Source organism: Polyodon spathula, chromosome 58 (assembly GCF_017654505.1).
Source record: "Polyodon spathula isolate WHYD16114869_AA chromosome 58, ASM1765450v1, whole genome shotgun sequence".
Classification (NCBI taxonomy): Eukaryota; Metazoa; Chordata; class Actinopteri; order Acipenseriformes; family Polyodontidae; genus Polyodon; species Polyodon spathula.
The window spans coordinates 633,255-657,451 of NC_054591.1; the positions used below are offsets into that span (position 1 = coordinate 633,255).

The 24,197-nt window shown below is 42.8% G+C and overlaps 1 protein-coding gene across 1 annotated transcript; it reads right to left on the reverse strand.

The window, feature by feature from the left end:
- On the reverse strand, nt 1-24,197 carry LOC121307720 (protein phosphatase Slingshot homolog 1-like; the record flags this gene model as incomplete). The annotated part of the gene is made up of 15 exons (XM_041239971.1): nt 23,605-24,197; nt 17,048-17,085; nt 9,483-9,583; nt 6,196-6,260; nt 5,771-5,892; nt 5,385-5,453; nt 5,161-5,226; nt 4,360-4,554; nt 4,130-4,223; nt 3,686-3,814; nt 3,216-3,262; nt 2,774-2,920; nt 1,919-2,119; nt 1,006-1,687; nt 1-357 (listed from the first exon to the last, which is right to left on the reverse strand). Coding segments are annotated over exons 1-15 (2,394 nt in total), but the record flags the coding sequence as incomplete, so codon positions are not given.

Sequence of the window (24,197 nt, forward strand, 5' to 3'; positions counted from 1 at the left end):
GGAAAGGTCGTTACAGCTCATGGGCTTCACCTGGTGGTGACAGTGGGCCTCTATCAGAGTTCCTGAGACACCACAGTTGGCACAGTTACTAGGCAAGCAGTGACTGTCGGAGGTTCTGATCAGCCCGGGCAAGGGTGACGTGTTAATGACAGTGAGCTTTGCGGCTTGGTCGGGGATCGCAGAGCCCGAGGAATGCACACAGACAGCGGGGATGCTACACAGATGCGCAGGGTTAAGGCTTTGGGAATGCTTGGAGACCATGGATTGACAGTGCAGGCTGTTGGGGGGACGCATGCAGTCTGTACAGGACTTGTATGGAGGTTTGACTTTGTGGATGTTTCTGGTGTTAGCACTGTCCTAAAATAGAGCAAAGACAAAAACACAAAAAAAAAGAAATGGATGGTCAGAGGGTCAAGAACAATTTGTAGAACAAACTTACACTATGTATGTAAAATACCACCTTAAAAGCAGACACTTTGGCAAGCAACTTGACAAAACATACTGTACCACTTAAATACTTTCTACTTGAAATTTAACTTAGAAGAAATGAAACCTTGAATATTGAGGAGCACATGACAGCTTTGCCTGGTTTTACCAAGGAACCTTAAACTTTGCCCACGGTTGACATCTGCTGGAAGGTCAAGGATCGAACACCATCACCAACTTTATCAGTACTTGCATCATCTTGTACTTACACTTAACCGCTCCACTACTGCTCTTAATTATAACTATTTTCTGTATCTTGTACTTGTTTTATTCTTAAAAGGTAACCATATTCATGTTTTTTGTAATTGCTCTTATCAGTAATGTGATACAAAATACCATCGTACGAAGTAACAACTGTAAGTCACCCTGGACAAGGGCACCTGCTAATTAATTAATAAATAAATAAATAAATAAATAATGCACGTTGCATAAAAATAAAGCACCGTGCCACCCGAGACTCAAGTCTGGTATTTCAAATGCCCACAGCGCTTAAACTGTGCTCTTTGTCGATTTACTCACGTCAAACCCAGGTGGGCAGCTTCTTTTTCCGCTGCTGCTGTTGAGGTGGTTGTTGTTGTTGGCATTCTCGTTGTTGAGCCTGTTGCAGCCGACGAGGGGGGAGCAGCTCGGAGCCAGCTCAGCATCTTCCTTTTCTCTCTCCGCAGCCTCTCCCCCTCCCCCCGTCAACGAAACAATCTCAGCTTCCTCCTCCTCCTCGTCCTCCTCCTCCACTGTGCTGAACTCCAGTCTCTTCCGGACGTCGGTCTCCAGAGTCTGTGCTGCCGTCCCCTCCCCGGGCGCAGCGAAGTGGGGCAGTGGGAACTCTCTGGTTTCGAAGCCCTCGTCGTCCAGCAGGGCGTCTCTCTCTACGTCTTCGATCTTGATGTAAACGCCCTCCATGTGAAGCAGGGAGGGTGCCCTTACGGGGGTTGAGGGTTCGCTGTCCAGTGCGGAGTCAGAGAGCCGTCTGAAGTAGTAGTTGTAGTTGGGGGGCTCAGCAGGGTCCACCTCCTCCCCTATGGTCCTGCTGGGGGAGGGTCCCGCCTCGTCCCCACCCATCACATCCTCCGGCGGCCTCACACTGAAGTCAGGGGTCAGGTCTCCTGGGCCATCAGAGCCACAGCACTGAGCAGAGGCTTGCTGGCCATCAGGTAGATCGCAGTCCGAGTCGGGGCGCCACAGCTTGTTGTGCCGCTGTTTGCTGTAGGGATTAGAAGATAAAAGTATATCAGATACATGCACTGTCACACAAACAGAAAAAATAGAAAGAATGATATACATACATATATATATATACACACACACACACACACACACACACACACACACACACACACAAACACAATGACACACACATTACTTCTGGATGTATAGTAATTGTTTCCTCAGAAGGAAATGGCAGCGGTTTCTGCTGCGAGGCACAGTGACCCACCTGGCATCCAAGATGCCTTCGTACTCTGCCAGCTGCCTCATGAAGCCTGCGTTGGGTCTCGTGATGCTCCTCTTCTGTTTGACGTAGTTATAGGCTTTCTCCAGGGACCAGCCGTACTCCTTCATCGCATAAGCTATGACTGTTGATGCCGACCGGCTGACACCCATCTTACAGTGTACCAGACACTTGGAGTGGTTTTTCCTAGTGGAAGATGGGAGGGGAAGGCATTCAGCTGTCAGTTTGTTTATCAATCTAAAAAGCTAGTCATCAAGAGCATGCTGCAGTCAATATCACACTGTAAAAAGACTACAGGACAGGATGAGTGAATACACCTAATGTAACCAGCTCCCCCTGCTGGTAGACATAAGTGTGGCATAACTGGAGCTGTAACCCTTTAACCCTGCAGTCCTTAAATTCTTTAATGAACAACTGCACAGTCTAACAAAGTGTCTCATCTCGAGCCATATTTTTTTTTATCCCTTTGTAAGCTTGATTTATGTGTCCCTGTCAAATCTCTGGTACTGTACACCTAATTAACCTGAATAACTGGCACTGGAGCAGCAGTTTATTATCTCTTTAATGTGCTTTTAAATCAAGCCATTAAAGCTCGCCTGCCTTACAGTTGGCCAATGAATCATGAAAACTCAAGGGTCACCGTTTTCAGAACCTGTTCAATTCGTGCCATGATCTCTAGCATGATTGAGTTTGGACACTCGTTTTCTCTGAGCAGCTCCACGGTACAGTATGGTTTAAAGCTACATTCGCTCTCTATGCTATGGGGCAGACTGGCTAACTGGTTTCTGCACCCCAAGACGACCTGCATCTCAGAAAGCAGGACTTTATCGTGCCACCTACTTGGCTTTCACTATGAAGTTGTAGGTGTCGTTCCAATGGGACAGCAGGTCTGTGGCTTCCTCATCGTATACCCGGATGTTGTGATATGCAAACAAGCCGGGAAAAAAGTTATCGATTTCCCTGGTTATGTTTAAGATGTACCCCACACTGTAATGAAATAATAATGAAGAAAAATAATTGGAAACGGTAATCAGAACTGTAGTTCACATAACGTAATTACTTGTTCATTTTAATTTATTAAGAGCACAAACAAAAATACTGCCACCAGCCTCTTCGCATCTAGAAATGTTCCAATGTTTTTACATGTACTAATAGTGACTACTAAGCATGCACTGTACAACTGAATATATTTAATACATTAGTTATAGAAGCAATTCAATGCAGGTGTATGTACTGTGGTGCGCTTGTGTTATCTGTAGTAGAAAAGTGAAACAGCACTCACCCTGAGCTCTGGAGCTCCTCCAGGTTGGAGGCGTTCCATTCTGAGCCCTGCAACAGAACAGCAGAGCAGGTGAGGCAGTGTTTCTGTGATCAGCCTGCACTGCAGCTCAGACTCTACAGCCCCTCTCCAGAGCTCTCACCCGGGCACAGCCACCTCCAAAACCAGCAAACATGATAGCCCTTGTACTCTAGAGTGGCTTTTCCTTCCTCCATCTCAAGGCAAGTTTCCATGGAGAAAGGGTTACTATAGTGACATGCCACTAACCTCACTGCTAGGAAACAATTTACCTGGAGCTTCTTTTAAAAATCTAAAATCAAGGACCACTTGGACAGAACAACCTGGTCATTGCCAAGGACCATTTTAAAATACACCCTCCCTCTTGTGATTGCAAATTATATAAAAATATATACCAGTGCAAGGTGCAGGATTAACAGGTGTGGTGTTCAGTATATTCCTGGGGTAGAACGTACCAGATAGAGGTGGTCAAAGATCAGAGAAGCCTTGTCCATCTGACCCAGGATCAGCAGCATCTCGTTGTCGATAAACTCTTTATACTCCTTCAGGTTACAGTTCATGTGCTGCTCCAGCTCGGTCCGGATCTGGGAGGGACACAGAGGAACACTGAGAAGAGAAGCGATCTTATACAGTGGATATGGCAAGCATAGGACTACAGAAGGAAATGCTCTACGATAATGCATTTCAGAGAGCGGTATTTGCAATCCTTTAAATAAAGTCATACTGTAATAAAAATCGTATTCCAGGTGTAAAATTCTGGTGACCGCCCTGGCAGCTTGCAGTTACTCCCGTCCCCCTTACTACTGCAGCTGTTGCTTTTAGAGCAAAAGGCTTTGCAGAGCCCAAGGGCAGGTGAAAGGGGACACAACAGGTCCGCTGTCTCCACTCTCTCCGCTTACCTCCTTGGAGGTTATATTCTCCAGATCTTTGTACATCATTATGCTCCTGAGTTTGGTTTTGACAAGACGCTCCGTTCTCTCTCTCTCTGTAGGTCTGATGAGAGAAAACAACGATTGGTGCAAGCTAGCCCGTGCCCAGATTCTTCAGCAGACAAACATTAAATGTGCAAAGCAACAGGAGAGAGAGTCTCTGTGGTAAGCGTTAAAGGCAGCAGCACTGCAGCACTTACTTATCCACAAACAAGGCCGGGGATTCTGGCCGCGTGGTCTCCAGGTCCCGCATGGTGTTCCACTCGTTGATGCAGCTCTGATCGGAGGAAATGCAGCTCTCATAGAACCCGGTCCAGGTCAGGGACATCCCGCCTGGGAAGTAGTTGTACCGGCGGGACACCTCGCTGACTTTGTGCAGGATCTGCAGGGCCGACCTGCCGCGATGGAATTCGAGACACAGGCTTAGTTAGTTAGTTAGTTAGTTAGGATTTTAAAACTTTCTTAGACAACCTTAATATACATGATCTGACCTGGTCCAACTCTTCATAGCTCCAAGATCAGGATCCAAGCAAATGGAAAGTGAGTTTACATACAGAAATGCCCATGGATAAACTAGCTTGTCACGGATAGGGTGACTTATGCATGACAATATTTTTAGAACAAGCTCAACAGCTATAATACATTTTGAATTTGTATCTATTGTTTGCAAATGTAACATAAAAAATTGATCTGCAAAAATCACGTCTGTAAACTACGTCCTGGTTTTTATATGGCAAGTAAACAATTTGCTATTGATCGGCATACTGCACCTACAGTATCGGCACATACCACTGCAGACCTCTAGATGGCGCAGGGGCTCAGCAGCAATTCTGATCTTCCTGAGTCAACGCAGGCTGCCGGAGCAAACGTGCTCAGAACTCAGTAACGGAAAGACTGGACAATTTCTATGTTTGGTAAATGTTTATGCCACATTATACCCAATTATCAATGAATGAATGGTCAAATGCGATTACAGTGCATGGCACTGAAGTGCTACCTACCACATGGCTTGAACTGACACTGGTTTAAAGATGCGTGTCTTTCCCGCTGTGGACACACTGAAACCTCTGTCAAAGAAAGCACAGGACAGTTGTTTGATGTCTCATTGTGTTTTGGTGTGGAGAAAATCATCTAGACCTTAAAAGCAGCCCATCAATGTTACAGGCAGCGACAGCGCAACCCAATTTCCCAATGCCCCCCCCACCATACAGAAGACACTTCTTACCCGTCACCATCCAGGTGGATCTTGGTGTCACTCCACAGCGGCAGCACCATTCCGATTGAGCAGTTTTTACTGCAAAAAAAAAAAAACAGCAACAAAACAAAATGTGTGATTAAAACAGGAAAACGCATCAGCAAGTGTAACATCTTTATACGCATTTTTGCAAAAAAAACAAAACAAAAAACACAACTTAATTTGATAGAAGAAACGTGAGCGACAAGTATTCAGCTTTCATTGATATGGTGAACCTGCCCCGTTACACTTCATGGGAGTCAGTTCTAAAAAACATGCACGTGTGTGTGTGTGAGTGTGTGTGTGTGTGTGTGTGTGTGTGTGTGTGTGTGTGTGTATGTGTGTCAGTCTATCCGAGAGACTGCATTCATGGGTACCTCTCCTTGTTGGTGAAGTCCATGCCCAGCAGGATGTTCTCCTCTGTGTCCTGGCGACCATTGCTGTAAACGACCACCATGTACCTGACCCGGTCTGACCACGCACTCTCCAAGCGCACAGCCTGCACAGAGGGAAGGACATGAACATCTTCACTCAAACAAACAAGCAGTAGCTCTTCATTTAGTGCAGGTCTGACCCGTTTCTTCCCAGACACCACATTGGCTTTCCCTGGCATATCCCTGGCATGGAACACAGCAGGAGCGCTCCTACTACATGTACTGTGTCCTACAATTACATACACACAGCTAGAGAAGGGTTTATCCAGTTGGGATGGTAAGACCTACTGTTTGTCAAGGTGCAGTTTAGATAATGATCTTCCCAATGATGTGCCCCCATTCTGTGGAATAAAACCTTTTTTTCTTACCAGTTTAATTCTGTCTTCTGATCGGAGAAGGTTGATCATCACCTGAAGGTGCCGAGGTAAATCACCTTGAAGAAAAGAAATAAAATAATCTGCATTACTACAAATGGAAAAATCGGGACCATGAAAGCTGTATGTTGTTGAAGCTCAAAACCACTTAATTGCCATGCAAAGAATATGGCCTTCCCTTTCATTCCAGGTCATAGTAAACAGTGATGTGAGATCGCAACAGTGTGGTCACAATAGGCTGTGTCCTTTGGTCTCTATTTCCAGGACCCAACATAAATATACACTAGCAAGGGTGTTTTGCGATACTTGCTTGAGGGGAGTGCGTTCAATAAGGAAAACGCTGGTGTTCAAATACTGTCCCAACAGGACTGGGAGTGTGTGTGTAAAGTTAAAAATGGAAGAGAAAAAACTAAAAAACGGAAAAAACACTTCACCCAAGGCCAAATAAGCCTGGCACTCGAGTAGAGAGAGAAACCCCCTCTGGTGCTCCACAAGTCTGTCCTCTTCAGGGGTTAAAGAGAGCCTCTTATCCCACAAGAAGCAAAGTGCTGCCAGACGAAGGTGGAGGGGACGGTCTGGGCAGGCCAACAGAAAGTCTTTGTGCTGCAAAGTGTTTACCAAGCAGCAGCTGGACAGTGCCACAGTGTCCCTCTCCTACTGAACAACTGCCTGTGCCCTCCCATTCAACCAGCCTGCTTTCTCTCGCGGACAAAAGCCTTCCAACAGCTTTTCATTGCCCAGCAGGGAACTACGGCCAGAATCCTGCCTTGCTGCCATCCACAAGTTCACAGGGTCAAGTGTTAATGCAGGACTGTGTTCTGTCCCAACAGCATTTCAACACTTCCTTCCCCTGAATGTTTCATCGGTCTGTCTCCATCAAGCAAGCCATCGTGAAACCAGCTAACCAGCTATCTTCCAGTAATGGTTACATCTATTTATGCATCTATTAAAACTATGGATTGTATTTAGAAAGCAATAGCACACCACCAAATGCAACTTTTTTCTTATTCTCTATGGGACTCTATTAGTACTTCCAAGGCTTTTCTGGTTTATTTATATAAATCTATATCTATATAGTTTACTACACAGAGGTACGCAGCTGCAATGCAGCTTGATCAGTGGAGTATGTATGTACCTAAAGTACATCTACACTACCAACAGAGCAACATTAAAGGAGTTATGTATCACTCACTCACAAGTGAGCCACTAGTTCATGTTCACGCAGGTTAGATTAGAACTGGTGCGCTAGCTCTTCAGTTCTGAGTTCAGGTTGCAAAGCTCCCTCAGGGTTCACACACCCTGCGGCAGTCTTTAAATATGCATTTAAATGAGACCAGGTCATTATAGGCCTGTGCTAATCTATTAAACACATGCCATGATGACAATTCATAAATCAGAAAAATAAAGTTTCTTAAAAATGAGTCAATAAAACATTGCACAATAGCTGTACGATCTAGCACTACTACAACTTTGTGACTGATTTCTAACTTGTCTTGACAGATCCATTTGCTATTTATTTATCTTTGATTTTCCATAAAAGACACGGAATTGAGGAGAGCCGAAGTAGACACGGCAAACATTCCAGCAGATTTCAGACTTTTTCCACTGTTCATCAATACAAGCTTACCTTGGGGATGGCTAGGGCGACTGGCTGATTTAGCCTGTAAACTGGAACAGAATACCACAGAAAGTCTTTCCAGCAAACTCAAAAGGGTTTGGGCAACCGTTACATTCATTTTACCAACACTGAGCAGATGGCAGCAAAGTCATTAGCCCTTTCAGTCCTGACTTATATTTGTCGAAAGTTATATAACCCAAAAAGTAACTCCTTTATTGAGTATACATGAGAACAGGGCAGAAACATATATTTTGGTAAAGTCCCATCAGTACTTTAAGAACTCTAAACCCCCATATTGAAACATGACTTCAGGAATCTTTGGCCTCAAATACAGCTGACACAATATTGTTACAATCTACGGTCAACGTTTGAAACGGTTAATCTCGGAAAAGTAGCTGAGAAGCCGCCTCCCACCAGACCACTTTGCATTGTGGCTCGCAGTCAGTCTCTGTCCGGAGAAGTGAGTGTCAGCTTATCTCTCGTGGGCTGTCAATTTGACAAACTGCCTCAACACATTAGGACAGCATTATTGTGGAGGGCAGTGTAAGGGAGGGGAGCAGTGTGCTGCTGGCCCTATTCTGCATGCTCCAGCATTCGCTGCTAATAACTATCTCATCCGTCTATATCAACAGACACAGAATCAGTTCATATCCACACACTGATCTTTCTATCCCGATGTCTTCATCATTAATTGAACAGCAGGTAGGTTGCCACACACTGCTTCAAATCAGTGCGCTCATGACTTCAAATCTGCATTTTTATACTTGTTTTTTTAAATAACTTTTTTTCCCCATAGAACAAAGAATAAATAAAGTGTTTCCACAATTATCTTTAGGCCTCAGTTACGATGACACTGCCTTTAAAAGGTTTCATTCATTATATCCTGTGCACCTGTGTCTGTTGAAGAGATTATGTAGTTATTGCATGTACGCTGCTGCTGGGGAATACTTTCCAGGATATTGCACATTTTTCCTTGACCATTCATCCGTCCCCTCTTCCTGACATGGCAGAACTCTCTTAAAGAAACAGTAATGCTTCAAAAGAAAATTAAATGATTTGTTACATTTAACGTTACAGATGTTGATTCCTTTGATCCTAATGAACGCAGATTCTTCAATTATCAAGCACCCATTACGTATCACTGCTTCTGTGCTTAGATTTTGCACTGTGTGTGTGTGTGTGTGTGTGTGTGAGTCTGCATGCATTTGCAACAGTGAAAGGCCAGTAGGGTGGGCTCCTTACTTGCTACTTTGTAGATTAGCTCGTTTGTTAAAATCAACCCATGGCATGCTAGAGCATGAAACAGATTCCAAGATAATCCATGATAAAAAAGCAGTGCTTTACAATCAGTTTTACTTTTACAGATCTGCCTTGTGATCTTCCTATCTGCTCGCATGAACTCCAGCACCATTGCATCGGAAACCGAAGATTTTAAGGTTGAATCTAATGACGTGCGCATATATTCCAATACATCTTTGAGATAAAAAACATTGAACAAAAATATATTTCTGTAACCTCCTTTGAGAGCCATTCTGTACATCTGGCACTCATAAAAACTTAAGTGGGCAAAAAAATAAGCTTTCAAACAGGTTCCCTTTTGGATGTGTGGGTTTACCATGCTGCTGTGTGTTTGGGGTCCCTCTGTCCCCCTCTTGTCCCTTACCTGCATGTTTGTGATGGGGGTGCACCTTCTGGCTCAGTGGACTGCTCCCCTGCTGAAGAAAGAGGGCTGCTCCCTTCACCATGAAGAAGCTCTCGCTGAGGCTGCAAAACAACAGTGACAAAAACAAACAACGCTTTAAAAACACTCTCATTAAGAGGTACTGTACTCTGGCAATACAGCCGAGATGAATCAGTGCTGAGATTTACACTGGCCCTCTGCTGTCGTGAATGAGGACAATGACTGTGACAAAGAAATCATGGCAATCTTTACTGAAAGGCACATGGAGAGAAGTCTTGCAGTCCTCCCAAGTCAGCCTTCTACATCTCTATAGTGGAGAAGTATAGAGGTTTATTAAACAGAATCACCTGGGACACCACTGACAGAATACTTCAAACAGAGACTTAGGATCCTAAATTCAATAGAGTTGTAAAGCAGAGCTGGGGATCTCCAGCAAAGTCTTCACAGATGACAGCAAATTAAATAGAGATTCAGCAGTAATCTTCAGGGGGATACAAAAATCATAACCTTATGCAATCTGGGAATGCACCTGGTAAAGCGTTCTAGGCAGGCTTGGTGATCACATCGTGGCAAAGAACATTTTGTAAGAGTGCCTATTATTAGCAGCGCTGCTCAATGTGCAGAACTTCCTTCACTAAGTTTTAATGGATCTCCAAACACAGAAAGAAAACCTCACCCCTGCCCACACAAGCTTTGTCTTGTTTAAGAGCTGGCTGTCATGAACGCCACAGTGTAGAGACACTGGCAGTGGAGGGCGGCGGCTTGCAAAGTGTCTTTGTTTGGTCTTTGACTGATCTGCTTTCTAACCATTTGTCCAGTTTGAAGGAACCCTGTTCATCAATGGCTCGTTTAAAAGGAATTGGCAGAATCGCTGTTCGATCAGAAACACACGCACAAAACAGAATATGATGATATTTACAAAGTCTACCAGAAGCCAGTATAGTAGTACAGTATTTCATGTTAGATTTCAAAATGACACATTTTTCAATTGTCAGGTTTTCTTTAAGTATATGGAAAACTACAAAGTATGTAATTCAATATGTTAACGTAACATTATTCAGCAGGTTTCATTTGAAATTATGGGGATGCAGAGCTTTTGGCCATAGCTGTACATACATATTAATGCAAGCTCTGTGTCCTCTGTATTGGCTTGAAACAAGAACTGAAGACAGGCAACTCCACAGGCAGCAGCACTTAACAAGAACAAGACCGCTCAGGAGAATCTTAACAGCCAGCCAGCATTTCCCACAGACTCTAAATCAGCAGTGTCTATTTATATCTGTACCGAGCTGCAGCATCAAGAACAACACTGAATTAGTTTCAAAGAAGCATTTTATATAACCTAATTACTTATCCTCTGGGAACAAAAAAATGGTTATAAATTGGAGTCTATGTTAATGACAAAACAGTAAGGAAAAATATTGAAAAACAAAAATACTAAAAAAAAAAAAAAAAGTGAAAACATATGTTCCAGCCTTATACAGTTCATAAGGGTGGAAATGCTTCAATGAAAAATAAGTGGAATAATTCCTTCCAGCGTCAAAGGAAGTTAAATGATCAAACATTTTAAACACATACAATGTGAGTGAGGCATGTACCGCTATTTTCTGGAAATCAGAGACGCAGTTAGTTTTGCATCGCTTGGCTATTCTCTGTGCTGGTTCGGTCGGAGCTACCGCAACAGGGACTTACATTCGGCAGATCTCATTCTGGGTCAAGACAGCATTCTCCACGAAACAGGGCAGCATCTTCAGCACAGCGTCTTGCGAGGACTCCACCACCAGATGCATCCTGCTGGCTCACTCACGCTCTTCCGTCCCAGTTTAATCAGGGCCAGCCGGACACCAAGGCTGAGGTTTGAAAAGTGATCCTAAACAAGTCAGCCGTAGCTAGTGTCGCCTCATCCTGCCCTCTAGAGTGTCTGCCGTGTGAATCCTCTCTTTCAGAGACAGTGTGTGTGAGTGAGAGAGAGAGGGATCCAGCCTATAGTGGTAACAACTTGCTGGGTCTCCTTTAAAAGATCCCCTGAAACAGGTGATTGGGCTTTTCAGCTGTAAAGTTGAAGTACAGCTTTCTAACGAGACTTGCTCCAGAAAGAGTTACGATAGTGCAGTTTCGAAGTATTTACCCTTGGTACGTTTTAAAAAGCAGGTTCACCAGCCTTTCAACAGAAGCACTGCCACATCGCCCAGGAGTTTTACTGGCACCTCCAGAGGACACTCTCATCAGTCCGATATTCTCTTTCGGCTAGTTATGAAACAAAAGAACAAAACTCTTCTTACGCTTGATCTTTAAATCACTGCTGAGCTCTCTTTCTCTGTCTCTTTCTTTCTCTCACTTACTCTAAAGCAGTTCAAGTATCTCCATCCTGCAGCTAACAGATTTTTAAGCCACAACACCCACTTATCACCAATGTGAAACAAGCATGTTCAGTTTCAACTAACCTCCAGCGCTGCTCAGTTCAAAACGAAATTCCTCAAACCCTGTGTTTCACGATCTCTATGGTATTTCAGACAGCATGTCATTACAGATGCAATCTGAGTAAATCACCCACATGCAACACACAGGCAGTGCGACTGCAGGCTAGGCAATGTGGCGGCTTGATCCAGCTCTCCTGGTATTGCTTTAATCGTATTGCCCTCTCAATGGCTCTGACTGCAGCTCAGTAAAGGATATCACCTTATCTTTCCTCTTGAGACCAGATGACGCTGTCCTCGAATATCATCAATGTTTACAATACCTTTCCATGTTGGGAAGGGGAATGGGATAAAAAATTTAAAAAAAAACAACCAAAAAACCCCTCTAAAATACAAATGAAGAGGAGCAGCGCTGAGAAGGTTCCTTTCCGCGTAACTGCCGGTACTCTGCTCTGTAGCACACTCAGCATGCCTCTCTCTCTAAGGAAATGCAGAGGCAAGGAAGTGAGAGCACACAGTACGCTGTATCCAATGGGGCAAGGGCTGAAGGCACATGTAGACACGCATCCCACACTAGTAGGGATGATCTAGGGGGGTTCTCTACTACCACATCCCAACAAGCAGGGCCGATCAAAGGAGCTCTCCATCTGGGAAAAGTCTAACAGGGCCCCTCCAAGGGGGCTTTCTACCACTGCATTCCAAACCAGTAGCAGGGTCACTCAAGGGGGTCTTTGTATCACTGCTTTCTAGGCTCAGGTTAGACAAACCAGTTAGTTCACAAGATCTAATGGTTAAGAGCAAAGGCATTGCTAAATGATGCATGATTAGTGTCCATCCTGGGTAAACTGTTCATTAGACCAAACTGATCCCCTTGGTCCCAACTGCTTGATAAATCAGACCCCAGGACAGCTTCTGGCCAACAGTTTCATTTCAATAAATAGCCCTTAATATTTACTGGCATAAAATGAAAGTGACTAGTTGTGCAATTGAAACAGTTGTGTTGTGCATTTGATGTTAATATACAGTATCACAGGGTTAAGTGTTTTGTTATGTTAACACTGTTGCCTGCCTCCAGGAAATAACATCTTAATGCACTCTCTTGTGATGTATTAATAAACTCCAAACTGTCATCCTGAATATGCAATTGAATAAAATCAACAGGCTTGCAGACAAGTAATTAAAAAAACCCTCTCCCCGAGTCTAGTCCAGTAAGGATTGGCCCGCTGTCTCAAGGAGGCAGGCAGGCAGGCTGGGAGGTTTCAAGAGAACAAAGTATTGAAAAGAACAGCTGATTCCTTGTGACTGCTGGCACAAAAATAAGGACTGAATCACACACATACAAGGCAGTCATTTTCTCAGCTTTTACGTTAGCAATGACATCAAATTATTAGGGAGACAAACAGGTTCATCTAAACTGACACCTAACACACTGACATGCAAAACGGTTTTAAATTTTCTAACATGCCTCATTCAAGTTGTTACTGAAGTCTGAGAGCCATTAACATTATGACGATTATTGTGTATGACCACTTACAGATCAGACAATATAACCAGAACTGAATTAACTTAGTCTCCTGGCTGAAATCGGACCAGGTCATCAAAAATAAAGACCAGCATCCTATACAAAGCTTTTCCCACTTTACCCTCTGCACCCCCCCCCCCCCCAGTCCAAAATTATACAGCAGTTTCCCGAACACTTCCTTCCCCAGATCGGTGTCAGATTCAGGTTACTGTTCCGGAACTGCCGACGAGAAGGGATGACAGATCTACGGGCTGGCGTCGACCGACATTAAAAATAACGACATCATGTTCAGCCCAGGGCACTTCAGAGCCGACACCGTACAGGACCTTGTTGCACATCCCTATTCTACTTCACTGATGGGTCTGCCTTAGATTTATAGGGTGTCTGGGACGGCTGTGTCAAGATTCACAACTGTTTAGATCATTCAAGTTCACCCCTGTGCCTGCAACGGGCTGAGGAAGGATGTCCAGCTAGGTCACCTCCCTCGATGGCTGAACTGGAATTCTAACAGAGGATTTGCTGTCTCCCAGTCCTAAACGCCAGTCACATGGTTAGTACATACTGACCCTCACTGCCGCACAGCTCTGTTGCATGCCAGAAAAGCCAACTAAATCTTCTGAAGATAATTTTTTTTCATTATTTATCCATGATGACAAAAGCACACATTCACAATGCTATGAAAGATTAATTCTTAATAGAAAGATGAAAATGAAAACAATCCAGTCCACTATACTTGATCCAATGATTGAAACATGTATTAAATGACTGCACCCTAATCTGTTTGTTCATCCGCAGCACTGGCAAAGCACCTGTAACCAATCTGACAGCACTGCACACTGAAACCAGCCATGTGAGTCAATATGAAGCTCTGGGACTAACACAAACCACATGTACTCCTATCAATCTGCCGGATGCCTTGTGCACGCCTGTGACGTGACAGCATGATCAGCCATGTACTGTAGCAGGCATGCCAGAACAAACACGCTGAGCTTTCCCAATGCATTTCCTTCCTTTTCGCCTGTACTGCCACTGAGGGTATTTGAGGGTCACTGATGACAGAGATGGATAGTGCAGCTTTCTAAGACCAGTGAGCAGAACTTACTATATGGATCACAGTACACTGTGGGGATAGGACAGTCGGAGATCACCACTCCTCAGTCCATTTAGGCACGTCAGTACTGGAGAAACGAACCACACTCTTTACATGCAGAAATGCTTTCTAAAAACTTCTAAATTCTATGTGCCTTTAAGAGAAAGAGATGGCAAGGCTGTTTGTTCCTGTTGTATTTGGTTAATTTCATCAGATTATTAATTGCAGCGTTGATGTTGCGTCAACTATAAATCAGAGACAAAAAAAAAAAAAAAAAAAAAAAAAAAAACTCCCAACAAAGCATATTTACAATCAGGGCTTCTGATTTTAGGGTTTATCTGATAAAGTCTGATTTGTAAACATGATTACAGTGAAAAACGGGATTGAAATGTATACTGACAAATCCTTTCATTAGTCATCATAAATCAGGTATATTTTTTCAATCAACGATCAGGCATGTTGATGTTTTATTTGTTAGGATTTTCTCCATGTGTCGTGCCGAAACAAAGCCAGATTAAATTGAAAGTAATCAGAACCCCTCTTTAAAATACAAACCTCTGCAGCAGCACTGAATTGAAACTGTCCATAAGGCTGTGGATCTAGTAGAGATCTGGGTCAAAGTTTAAACATTTCAAAAATGGAGCGTGCAAATCGACGACAGCGGCTCTGTGGCTCAGACTGTTTAAAGGTTCAAATCGGCAATAAATAAATCTCCGGACATAGAAAACATCCTGCACAGTGCTCTACTGCGGGGCGCGCGCACAGCCGCCGCTATTTATATGTGCTTCCCAGCCAGGCTCGCCCCCTCCTGTAGTGGGTCGAAAGGCCGCGGGCTCCCTGTCTCTTCCCTATTGTGCTCAGCACGCTAAGGCAGGAAGCAGCTCTGCTTGCCAGGGTGTGATTCAGCATCCTGTTTTCAGCAAGAACAAAAGTCAGCAACTTCTACAAGAAAATAAAAGACACAGAGACTTAAAAAAAAAAAAAAAACAGATGAAATACTCCCTTCACGTGACCTCAATCCAGAGACAATGAACAATGGAGGCGGCTTCAATGACTACCCCTGCCCGACCGTTTACTTCAAACAGTCTTCCTAAATCATTGAAAAATCTTTTGGTACAAAAAGAAAAAAAGTCAAACAAAAGTGAACACTGTGGCTAAAACCCCCTTAAAAGAGCGCAAATGCACCCTACTGACCTCAGCGAGCTTCAGAGCTTCAGATCTTGCCAAGGCAGTAACAAAGATTCACTGTCCGTATTCAAAACGCAGTGTGAATTTAAACAAATAAAAACACGTCTACTTTACTCACTAATGTGGTCCTCAGAATGTTGTTGTTTAAAGTCAGGAATTATTCTAATTCTTCGGGATTACACGGCCATTTGCAATATTTGGTTGACCGCAGTAATAACAGGTGGCACCAGGTGTTATGCAAAAATTCTTTATGCAAGGGAAAAAGAAAATAGAAAAAGACAAATTGGTGTCCTGAGGCAGCTTATTTCAAACAGCTAAACAAACCAAAACAAACAAAAAATAAATAAATCACAGGAATGCATCTCTTCCACTCAAACCGCCAGATAAAAGGTCCTATCTGATTAACTTTATCAAAAAGAGGAGAAAGATAAGAAGAGAGATAATAAACCTTCAAGATGAAAAATTTGGTTGCCACCAATCGTCACGTAGAATCAAAACAGGTACATGTGCTTCCTTCCTGTGTGCAGACAGGAGACCTGGAGCACCATCACTCCATCTCTCAGAATCTCAAAGAACAGCCATTGCCTGGGATACCATCCACAATGACGTGATGTCACAGTCACCCGTGTACCTTCGCAACTGTTGTTACAAACAAGTGTTGACATTGGAAACACCAATCTGGAGTTAGTATCATACCAAGAAACTTCTGCAGTTCTATTAAAAAAAACAACAAAGTCTGGAGATTTAACCTAGCTTCCACAGGCACTGTGAATCAAGGACACAGAACACATCTCCCAGGACAGGGAATCCAGTTTAAGATTTTTATTTTTATCTCCTGGATCGAGGTTGCACAACCGCTATATAGCTAGCTCCTTTACTTTTTAAACTGAGCACTCAATCTGGGTTGCTTTTTCTGTACCTGCATTTTCAAAGTTTTATTAGAAGTGGTGCTCTGTACAAGATCAATTCTGACCAACATCCCCACCCCTTCCCCACAGCTCCCACTTACCAAAGAAACAAGTAACCAAGAAAGGAAGGAGAACCATTCAAAACATCACAGAAGAAAGACCCGTGCAAACTAGAGTAAATGCCATCAAAACCTAGTTTTGGCAGATTTTGTTTAACAGGTCTGGCACCTGTTAATAGCCTTTTCAATTCATGCACAACGTCTGTCTTTATCTTGTAACATGTAATCACTTTGAGGGTGGGTAACCACTGTGGTATTAAATAAATAAACCCCAAAACAGCTACCGTGTTAATTACAGACAGGAAACGACAAAGCCATGTGTTTGAAATTCCTGAGCAGCAGAAGAGAGACACCGAAACTTACCTCTGGTTTAACCTGCGCTCATCGTCACTCCCAAAATCCTGCAAGAAAAACAAATGCAATCAAGTTATTATTTAATATATAAATAATATTATTATTATTATTATTATTATTATTATTATTATTATTATTATTATATTCATTCAGAAGTAGCTTGAAAACAAAAGTATAATTCATACCATATTATAGTCATATTATTTCCTTTGCTTGAATCATTTATAAATTCTGTCAGAAGCGAATACTAACAAGAGCACTTCTGCAACTGAAAAACAGGGTTAGCAGTGCTAACAGACATTTAGGAAACTTCCTGCAGAATTGTGCAGTGGCTTTGTCATGAATATTACTTGCTACGAGAGCCTAGAGGAGATCATGTATGACCTATATAAGGCTATAGACAAGTCCAGCCATCAGAGGTCAAAGGGTATCGCATCGACCCACGTCACTGTATTTTCAAATCAGGTGTTTAATACTGACTACAGACAGAGCCGTTGTCTTTAGCTTGTCTTGCAACAACAAAACTGTGTTTGTATTCACCTCCCTCCCCTGCCTTTCAATTTACCGAGGGGTGTGTTCAAATCTTGAAGGAATTCAGGAATCACAGTACAATGTAAAGTTACTTATTGTGTTGGGGCTTATGCAAGCTAGGTAATTGAATTATCTGGGGTAATGTCGTTTTATCCACAGATTATAAGAGTAAATGGGGGTTTCAGCTCAGCTTCTGAAACTGGAAACCAGAGAGTATTCTCCTAGCTGCAGGCACTCAATCGCACTAGGAGAGCTCAGCACACTGCAATTATAATGATCCTCTGGTATGAGAGAAATCCTACCGGCTCGGATGTTAGAGACATTCGTTTGCCACACAGGTTTGCGTTTCAAGAACACTAAATAAATATGCATCCCCAGCAAAAGAAGGTGGGATGGGAGCACTGTCAGAGGCTCTGAACTTTCAGTAGAGGTTCCTAAGGTCCACTGCATCCACTTTGCACAATGGATAAATCACAATGGAAGCAGAAGATGGTCGAAAAAGACAATTTTGGAGTACCTTTAATGGTACAGGCAATGATTAGGCAGATTGACAGCAGGATATACGGTCAGGCTGAGATCCTTCCTCCCAGTGCAAAACCTTTTATTGTTGCTTTTGTATTAACTTAGAGCTTTTGAATGACAACATGCACAAAAAGATCAGGCAGTGAACCGGTACCTGAAGGGTGAAGAGCACGGGACAGGCAGTCCCGCTCATGTTTCAAAGACAGATACAGATAGAGACCTCACTCAAACCCCAGTAAGAATGGACAAACCAAGTATATTGGATGGTTTCACTTTCCTTTAGTCATTTTGTGATGAGTTTAAGTTTGGACTTTCGTCTTTTTAAAGTCCTCTATTTTAATAAATTTCAAAAGGTCAATAATGTGCCTCTTCCTTTCCGAGTCTGACTTTACAGAGTACCAGTCATTCAGAAGCAGGCTGTGTTGTGATGTGCATGGAAGTCTATGTGGCACTTGTTTATTTAATACACTGTGTGTGTGTGTGTGTGTGTGTGTGTGTGTGTGTGTGTGTGTATGTACAATGCCCTGAACTGGAATCCTAATAACAGCTAAGACATTACAAGCCACGTATTGTGATTTATAACAGAAACTGAAATATGAATGGGACTCCTTTTTATAAAAAAGGTTCAGTGAAACGTGAATGTTCTGTAAGGCAGTACTGTAAATACAGTAGCTTTTGTTACATGCTGAACAAAAGGTATATATGCCGATAACAGTACAGCACCTGACTGTGAGAGAAGCGAGACGGCAGAGCCAGCTGCTACATGTCAAGAGGTGGTAATGAAACCTACATGGGCCGAGTGTCACTCGTTTTAATTAAGGGACGTTTCCATTCCACTTCCCCATTGACAAGGTACAGTGGCAAAGCAAGCCTTGCATCAATATTAAAACCAGATCTCAAATAAGAACTGTTCATGTGAGCCAATAAAACAATTTTAAAATGTATTATACAACAGGTGCAGGAGCGCCTGCCACATTCCCTCCTATATGGAATCTTTATTGTACACCCCTATCATAGAATATTATTTTTGAATCAAAACTTTTTTAAATGCTATACAGGGGAGGCCTCAGGTTACTGTGGTTCTTCTTGCAGAAAACAGCAGTGTTAAGAATTGAATCGTACATTAGCACAGCACTGGGGTGTCACACCTCAGCTCTATTTTAGCTCATGAAAGCAATAAATAAATTAAACCTGTTGTTTTGGTATACTAACAGCCTTTAAGAGACTGCTCTTATTTTTCATTTTCAGGCTCATTTAGAGTGAAATGTAGCTAGATTTGACTATCTCGGTAAGCTGTAGTAAACCAATAAATCCAAACTGTCCATTTGAGCAGTATTACCAACCTTCATGCACAATTGTCAAGTGAAGTGCATGCAGACCCCTTTTGATAATAACTAGTTCTGAACACCTGTTTTTGCTCTCTGCACACAAGCTTAATATTGATTCATATGTGTGGCAAGAGAGACTGGTTAGCTGTTTAAAAACCTGTAGGATAATAAAGCTGCTTAACTAACCCGCTGCATCCCTTCAAAGGGTCTTTATGAGGTGAATCTTGATTGCCTTTTGCTCCTCCGTGCCCACTTGCATGCAGTGCATCACCCCAGCCTCCTGCAGGGTTTCCTGGTGCAGCTCAGACAGGGCTCCAGGGCTCAACGGATTTCAAATTGTGTGTGAAAAACTGTCAATACGAAACAAGCTGATCTTCTCTCAAACCCTTCCTAAGGCATTCTGTCTGTTTAAATTTAGCAACTGGGACAGTGACGTGGTTAAGATCAAGTAGCACGTACTGTATTTGCCCACATTAAAACAACAGCATTGTCCCTTTATATTTTGAAACCATTTGATTTAATTTCTATTGTTTGCTACATCTGTACTTTGCATTACTTTGCCGTCAGCCTATATTTCCTCTTTACAGTTCCTAATGTTTCTAGAAGAGAAGCAGACACTCACTATAATTTAGATGTGAATAATGAGTAAGCTTCTAATCTTTTGGAAGTGCAGTTGTCAGATTTGATCATACAACTTCTAACCCAGTCCTCATGTGTTTCTGTATCCCAGTGCAATCAGTCACTGGTAAGCAGTGATCCTAACAAATGTACAGTAGGTGCAAGGGCGCCCCCTGCTGTTCACAGGCAAATCATGCTCCTCTGTATCCCACCACTGTATCAAATCAGAATTGATTTTTATAATTTGTATTTATTCATTCCCTTAACTTATACCATGGGAATGCCTATTTAAATATATACTGTTAATCTTCTTACAACTCCTCTCGTCATTTTGCATCTTAAGTATTTTATATGTCATGTAGCCTTATAAGTGTTCCACGCAAGCTGAAGATCAGACTGCAGTTTATTGCCTGGCCTTGAATTCCAGCTCATGTTATACCTAGTGGGCACGCACGCACGCACGCACGCACGCACGCACGCCCGCACGCACGCACGCACGCCCGCCCGCACGCACGCCCGCCCGCACGCACGCCCGCCCGCCCGCCCGCACGCACGCACGCACGCACGCCCGCACGCACCAGATGGCTATCTCCTGGACACAAAGCAGGCGTAAGTTTACACTACAAGGCATATGAACTGATACAGACAAAGCAACACACACACACAGAACATTTACAAAAGCACAGACATATCAACAGGGCATTCACAGGACGCTGGGTCTAGCTATGTGCACACATTCAACACTGTAAGCAGCAGGTTCAATTCGGATAGCAAGTTGTTTTCTCATCTGTGAATTGACCTCTCCCAACACCAGTTCACATTTAAACTAACCCTAATCCAGTAACACAAGTGTTCTGCTGTCTTTACTAATATATTTGATTTTCATATAAGAACAAGCTTGCTTGAAACGCGCTGTAGCCACTGCTCTCTGCAGTAAGGGCACTTGCACAGATCAATCCAGTTTTAATCACAGGGAGAAACAGACCCTGTGGCTAGCATTGTTCTGCGTCTTTTCTTAGAAACCAGATCCGTTAAACCCCTGAGAATTCTCTGGGAATGAACATCCTGATTTTAGTATACCCAGAGCTATAGTTATCACTTTAAGAAAAAGATCCATTACTCACAACAATTTTATTGTATTATCTTTACTGTGATGGATAGTAAGAATTCATAGCCAAATTAGATCAAATGTATCAACACAACATTTCATTTGGGAAGATTTTGTCAGATTTCAATCCTGCAGCTATATAACCATTACAGGCTTGCATGCACACATCTTCAAGTTTAGGCTTTACCCAAGGATTCAAATACATATTTAAGCCAAAATGTTTTACCTACACCTAAATCAGACAGCTAAATATAATTCATCAATTAATATGTAATGTAATTATACCAATTATTTTTGGGGTTTTTTTCCCCCCCCCCCCCCCCCCATCTAGGAATCACTGCACAGAAGCTTTCTGCTACACACAAGAAAAACAAACAGGAATTTACACAATTGTCAAAATAATGGAACCCACCGAACCTACAGCAGTGTGCTTGGGCTCAATGTGGTGTTCATGCAAAAGGCACATTGACAGTGGCTGAGGTAATCCTTGCCTGCATTACCTCATATCCTGCAAAGGTCATTACCACATCAACACACACCTCCTGTCCTCTTCAAGGGCAGTCCCACTGGAGGGTGCTTGCATGGCTGACCTTTGCAGAGAACAGCCTTAACAAGTAAAGAAACTGCTTCAGACTTCAAACCGTTGCTCCATAGAAATTAGAAATGTGAGAGTTTGCACCTGTGCAAGCACATTGAATTGCACAGCAGTTTGATCTATTCCTGGTTTCATAAGACACGCCTGTGCGTGTTACCTATACACTGAAGCGAATCAAGATCGTAGTAAAACCTGGAATGGGTGAAACTGCTCTGCAATCGGAGTCTTACTTCCATCCCTGAAGGAAGAGGAGTGACTAATCTCCTGCGCATTACAAATTTAATTTGGCACACAGAGGAATGTAGTGAGTCTGGAGAGTCCTTTCAGACCAGCTGCAGTATAACCCAGTGTCTACATACTGTAGAGTGTGCCTGTGCTGGCACTTTACAAAGACAGATTTCACTTGTGTAACACCAGCAGAATACAGCTGTACTAAAACTCTGCAGATAGCATTGGCTGGACCGTGTGTCTACATCACTTGCAGTTAGATTAGTACCAGCACACGGTACTTCCAGATTTTGTATTTCTCTTTTACACAGCGCGTAGGATTGCTAGGCAACCGATTCTACACTGCACTGCCCTAGTGTGGTCTTTCAAAGCAAACCACGAAAAACAAGAAACAATGATCGGACTCAATACATTGCAAAATTAGATCCTTATTAAGGGGAATCATGCAGAAAGTGGAGTCAGTGTGTGTAATAAGCATACATGCTGTCTGTACTGTTAGTTACTTCTGTGTCCTAAACCACTAGAAATAGTACCTGACCTCCGCATTATATTATGGGGAATATGTTAATTATAACACCTTCAGTTGAGGGTGAAAGTATGAGGTTGTGGCACTCAGCTGGCCATTATAAAAGCAAGGTTACCTGACGATAGTATAAACCTGTTGGTAACATAAAGTAAGTCAATATTACTGCGAGTAAATATGCAGCCTAGGTAAGTAGCGAGTACACACATGCACCTGCAATGACTGTTGAAACAAACGACCTGATGCTTCTCCTGCGTGTTTGGTTTTGCCTGCTTTCTCTATGTATATATTTGGAAAGCAAAAGGCTGGAGTGCACGTTCATCCCAAACCGAGGAGGTATCATGGAAATCTCTTAAACGTGACATTTGCATCATAATGTAAGGCCTACTGATATGAACATCACGTAGCAATATACAATTAAAACAAAAACGTTAATATGCATATATACGCTTTTGTTCAAAACATGAAATATGAAGCAAAATAGTAAGCATATAATGCTTGTTTATGCATTATGATTGTTATTCTAAGTCCTGTACAGTCCCCAGCACGGTTTTTAGCATAAATCAGAGAGTCAAGCCACAGTTCAGAATTAACAAACCCACCTTAAGAATCACATTTCATTTTGACGCAACTGACAATAAATGCACAGTGTAGGATTACATCATACAGACTGGCATCCCAACTGATCCAAAATGTCATTTTTTTTTTTTTTTTTTTTTTTTTTTTGTATTTTTTTTTTTTTTTTTTTTTTTGTATTTGTACAACTAGCAACCCAATATGGAAACTCATTCTCTTTTCATCCTACATTTAATCCACTTCTGTAAATTTGCGATTTTTATTATGAATATTCGCCTTAGGCACTTTTTCAATTACATACTATATTTTCCCTAGCCACTTTAGAAATTAAATGATTAATAGGACAAAATAATCATGTGTGCTTTAATTGCTGGTAAAAAACAAAAAAACAACAACAACAACAAAAAAAAACATAAATACAGTACATTCTACTCCAGTGTGTGGGCCTACAGTAGTTACTGCTGTAGATCCCCGGTGTCTCCTGTCCAGCGCTTCCCACCTAACCTTCCCTCCTCCCCCGTCGATTTGTATACTCACCTCCCCCGCGTTAGTGGTAGCGGTGCTAGCTGTTGAAGCAGCGCTAGGGGTGGGTGAGCGCTGCAACGTTACGAGAGCCATGGCTGGGAAGGGCTCTGATCCCGGGCAGGATCCGCCGAGATTGTCCCTTAGTTTTATTTCGCTGGTTGCACAATGCTCGCGTTAATAATGTGAAGTTTCTGATTCCGCCGCCCTAATTAATCCATGATCCACTTTTGACAGTCGGTCGCTTCAGAAAATCCTATGGATTATATAAGGGCTGGTTGTAATTGTGGCAGCAGAGCTCAGCAGCATATGATGCATATTCAGTTTTCCTGCATGTATCACCTGTCAATTCAGTGAGGGTAAACACACACACACAAAACACAGCCGACAGGAAAAAGGAGGGGCGGACGAGGACGCACAGACACCTCTGTTTACCGATGCTGCTGCTGGTTCTATATGTGCTGTATGTATATATGTTCTCTCTCTCAGTGTGTGTGTGTAGATTCTGAATACAGGGGGTCACTGGTCCAGGATTAAATTAGCCGATGTGGCGCAGTTTCTTCCTACAGTAAATGTGCCAGCCAGTCTCAGGTCACATCAGTCACAGG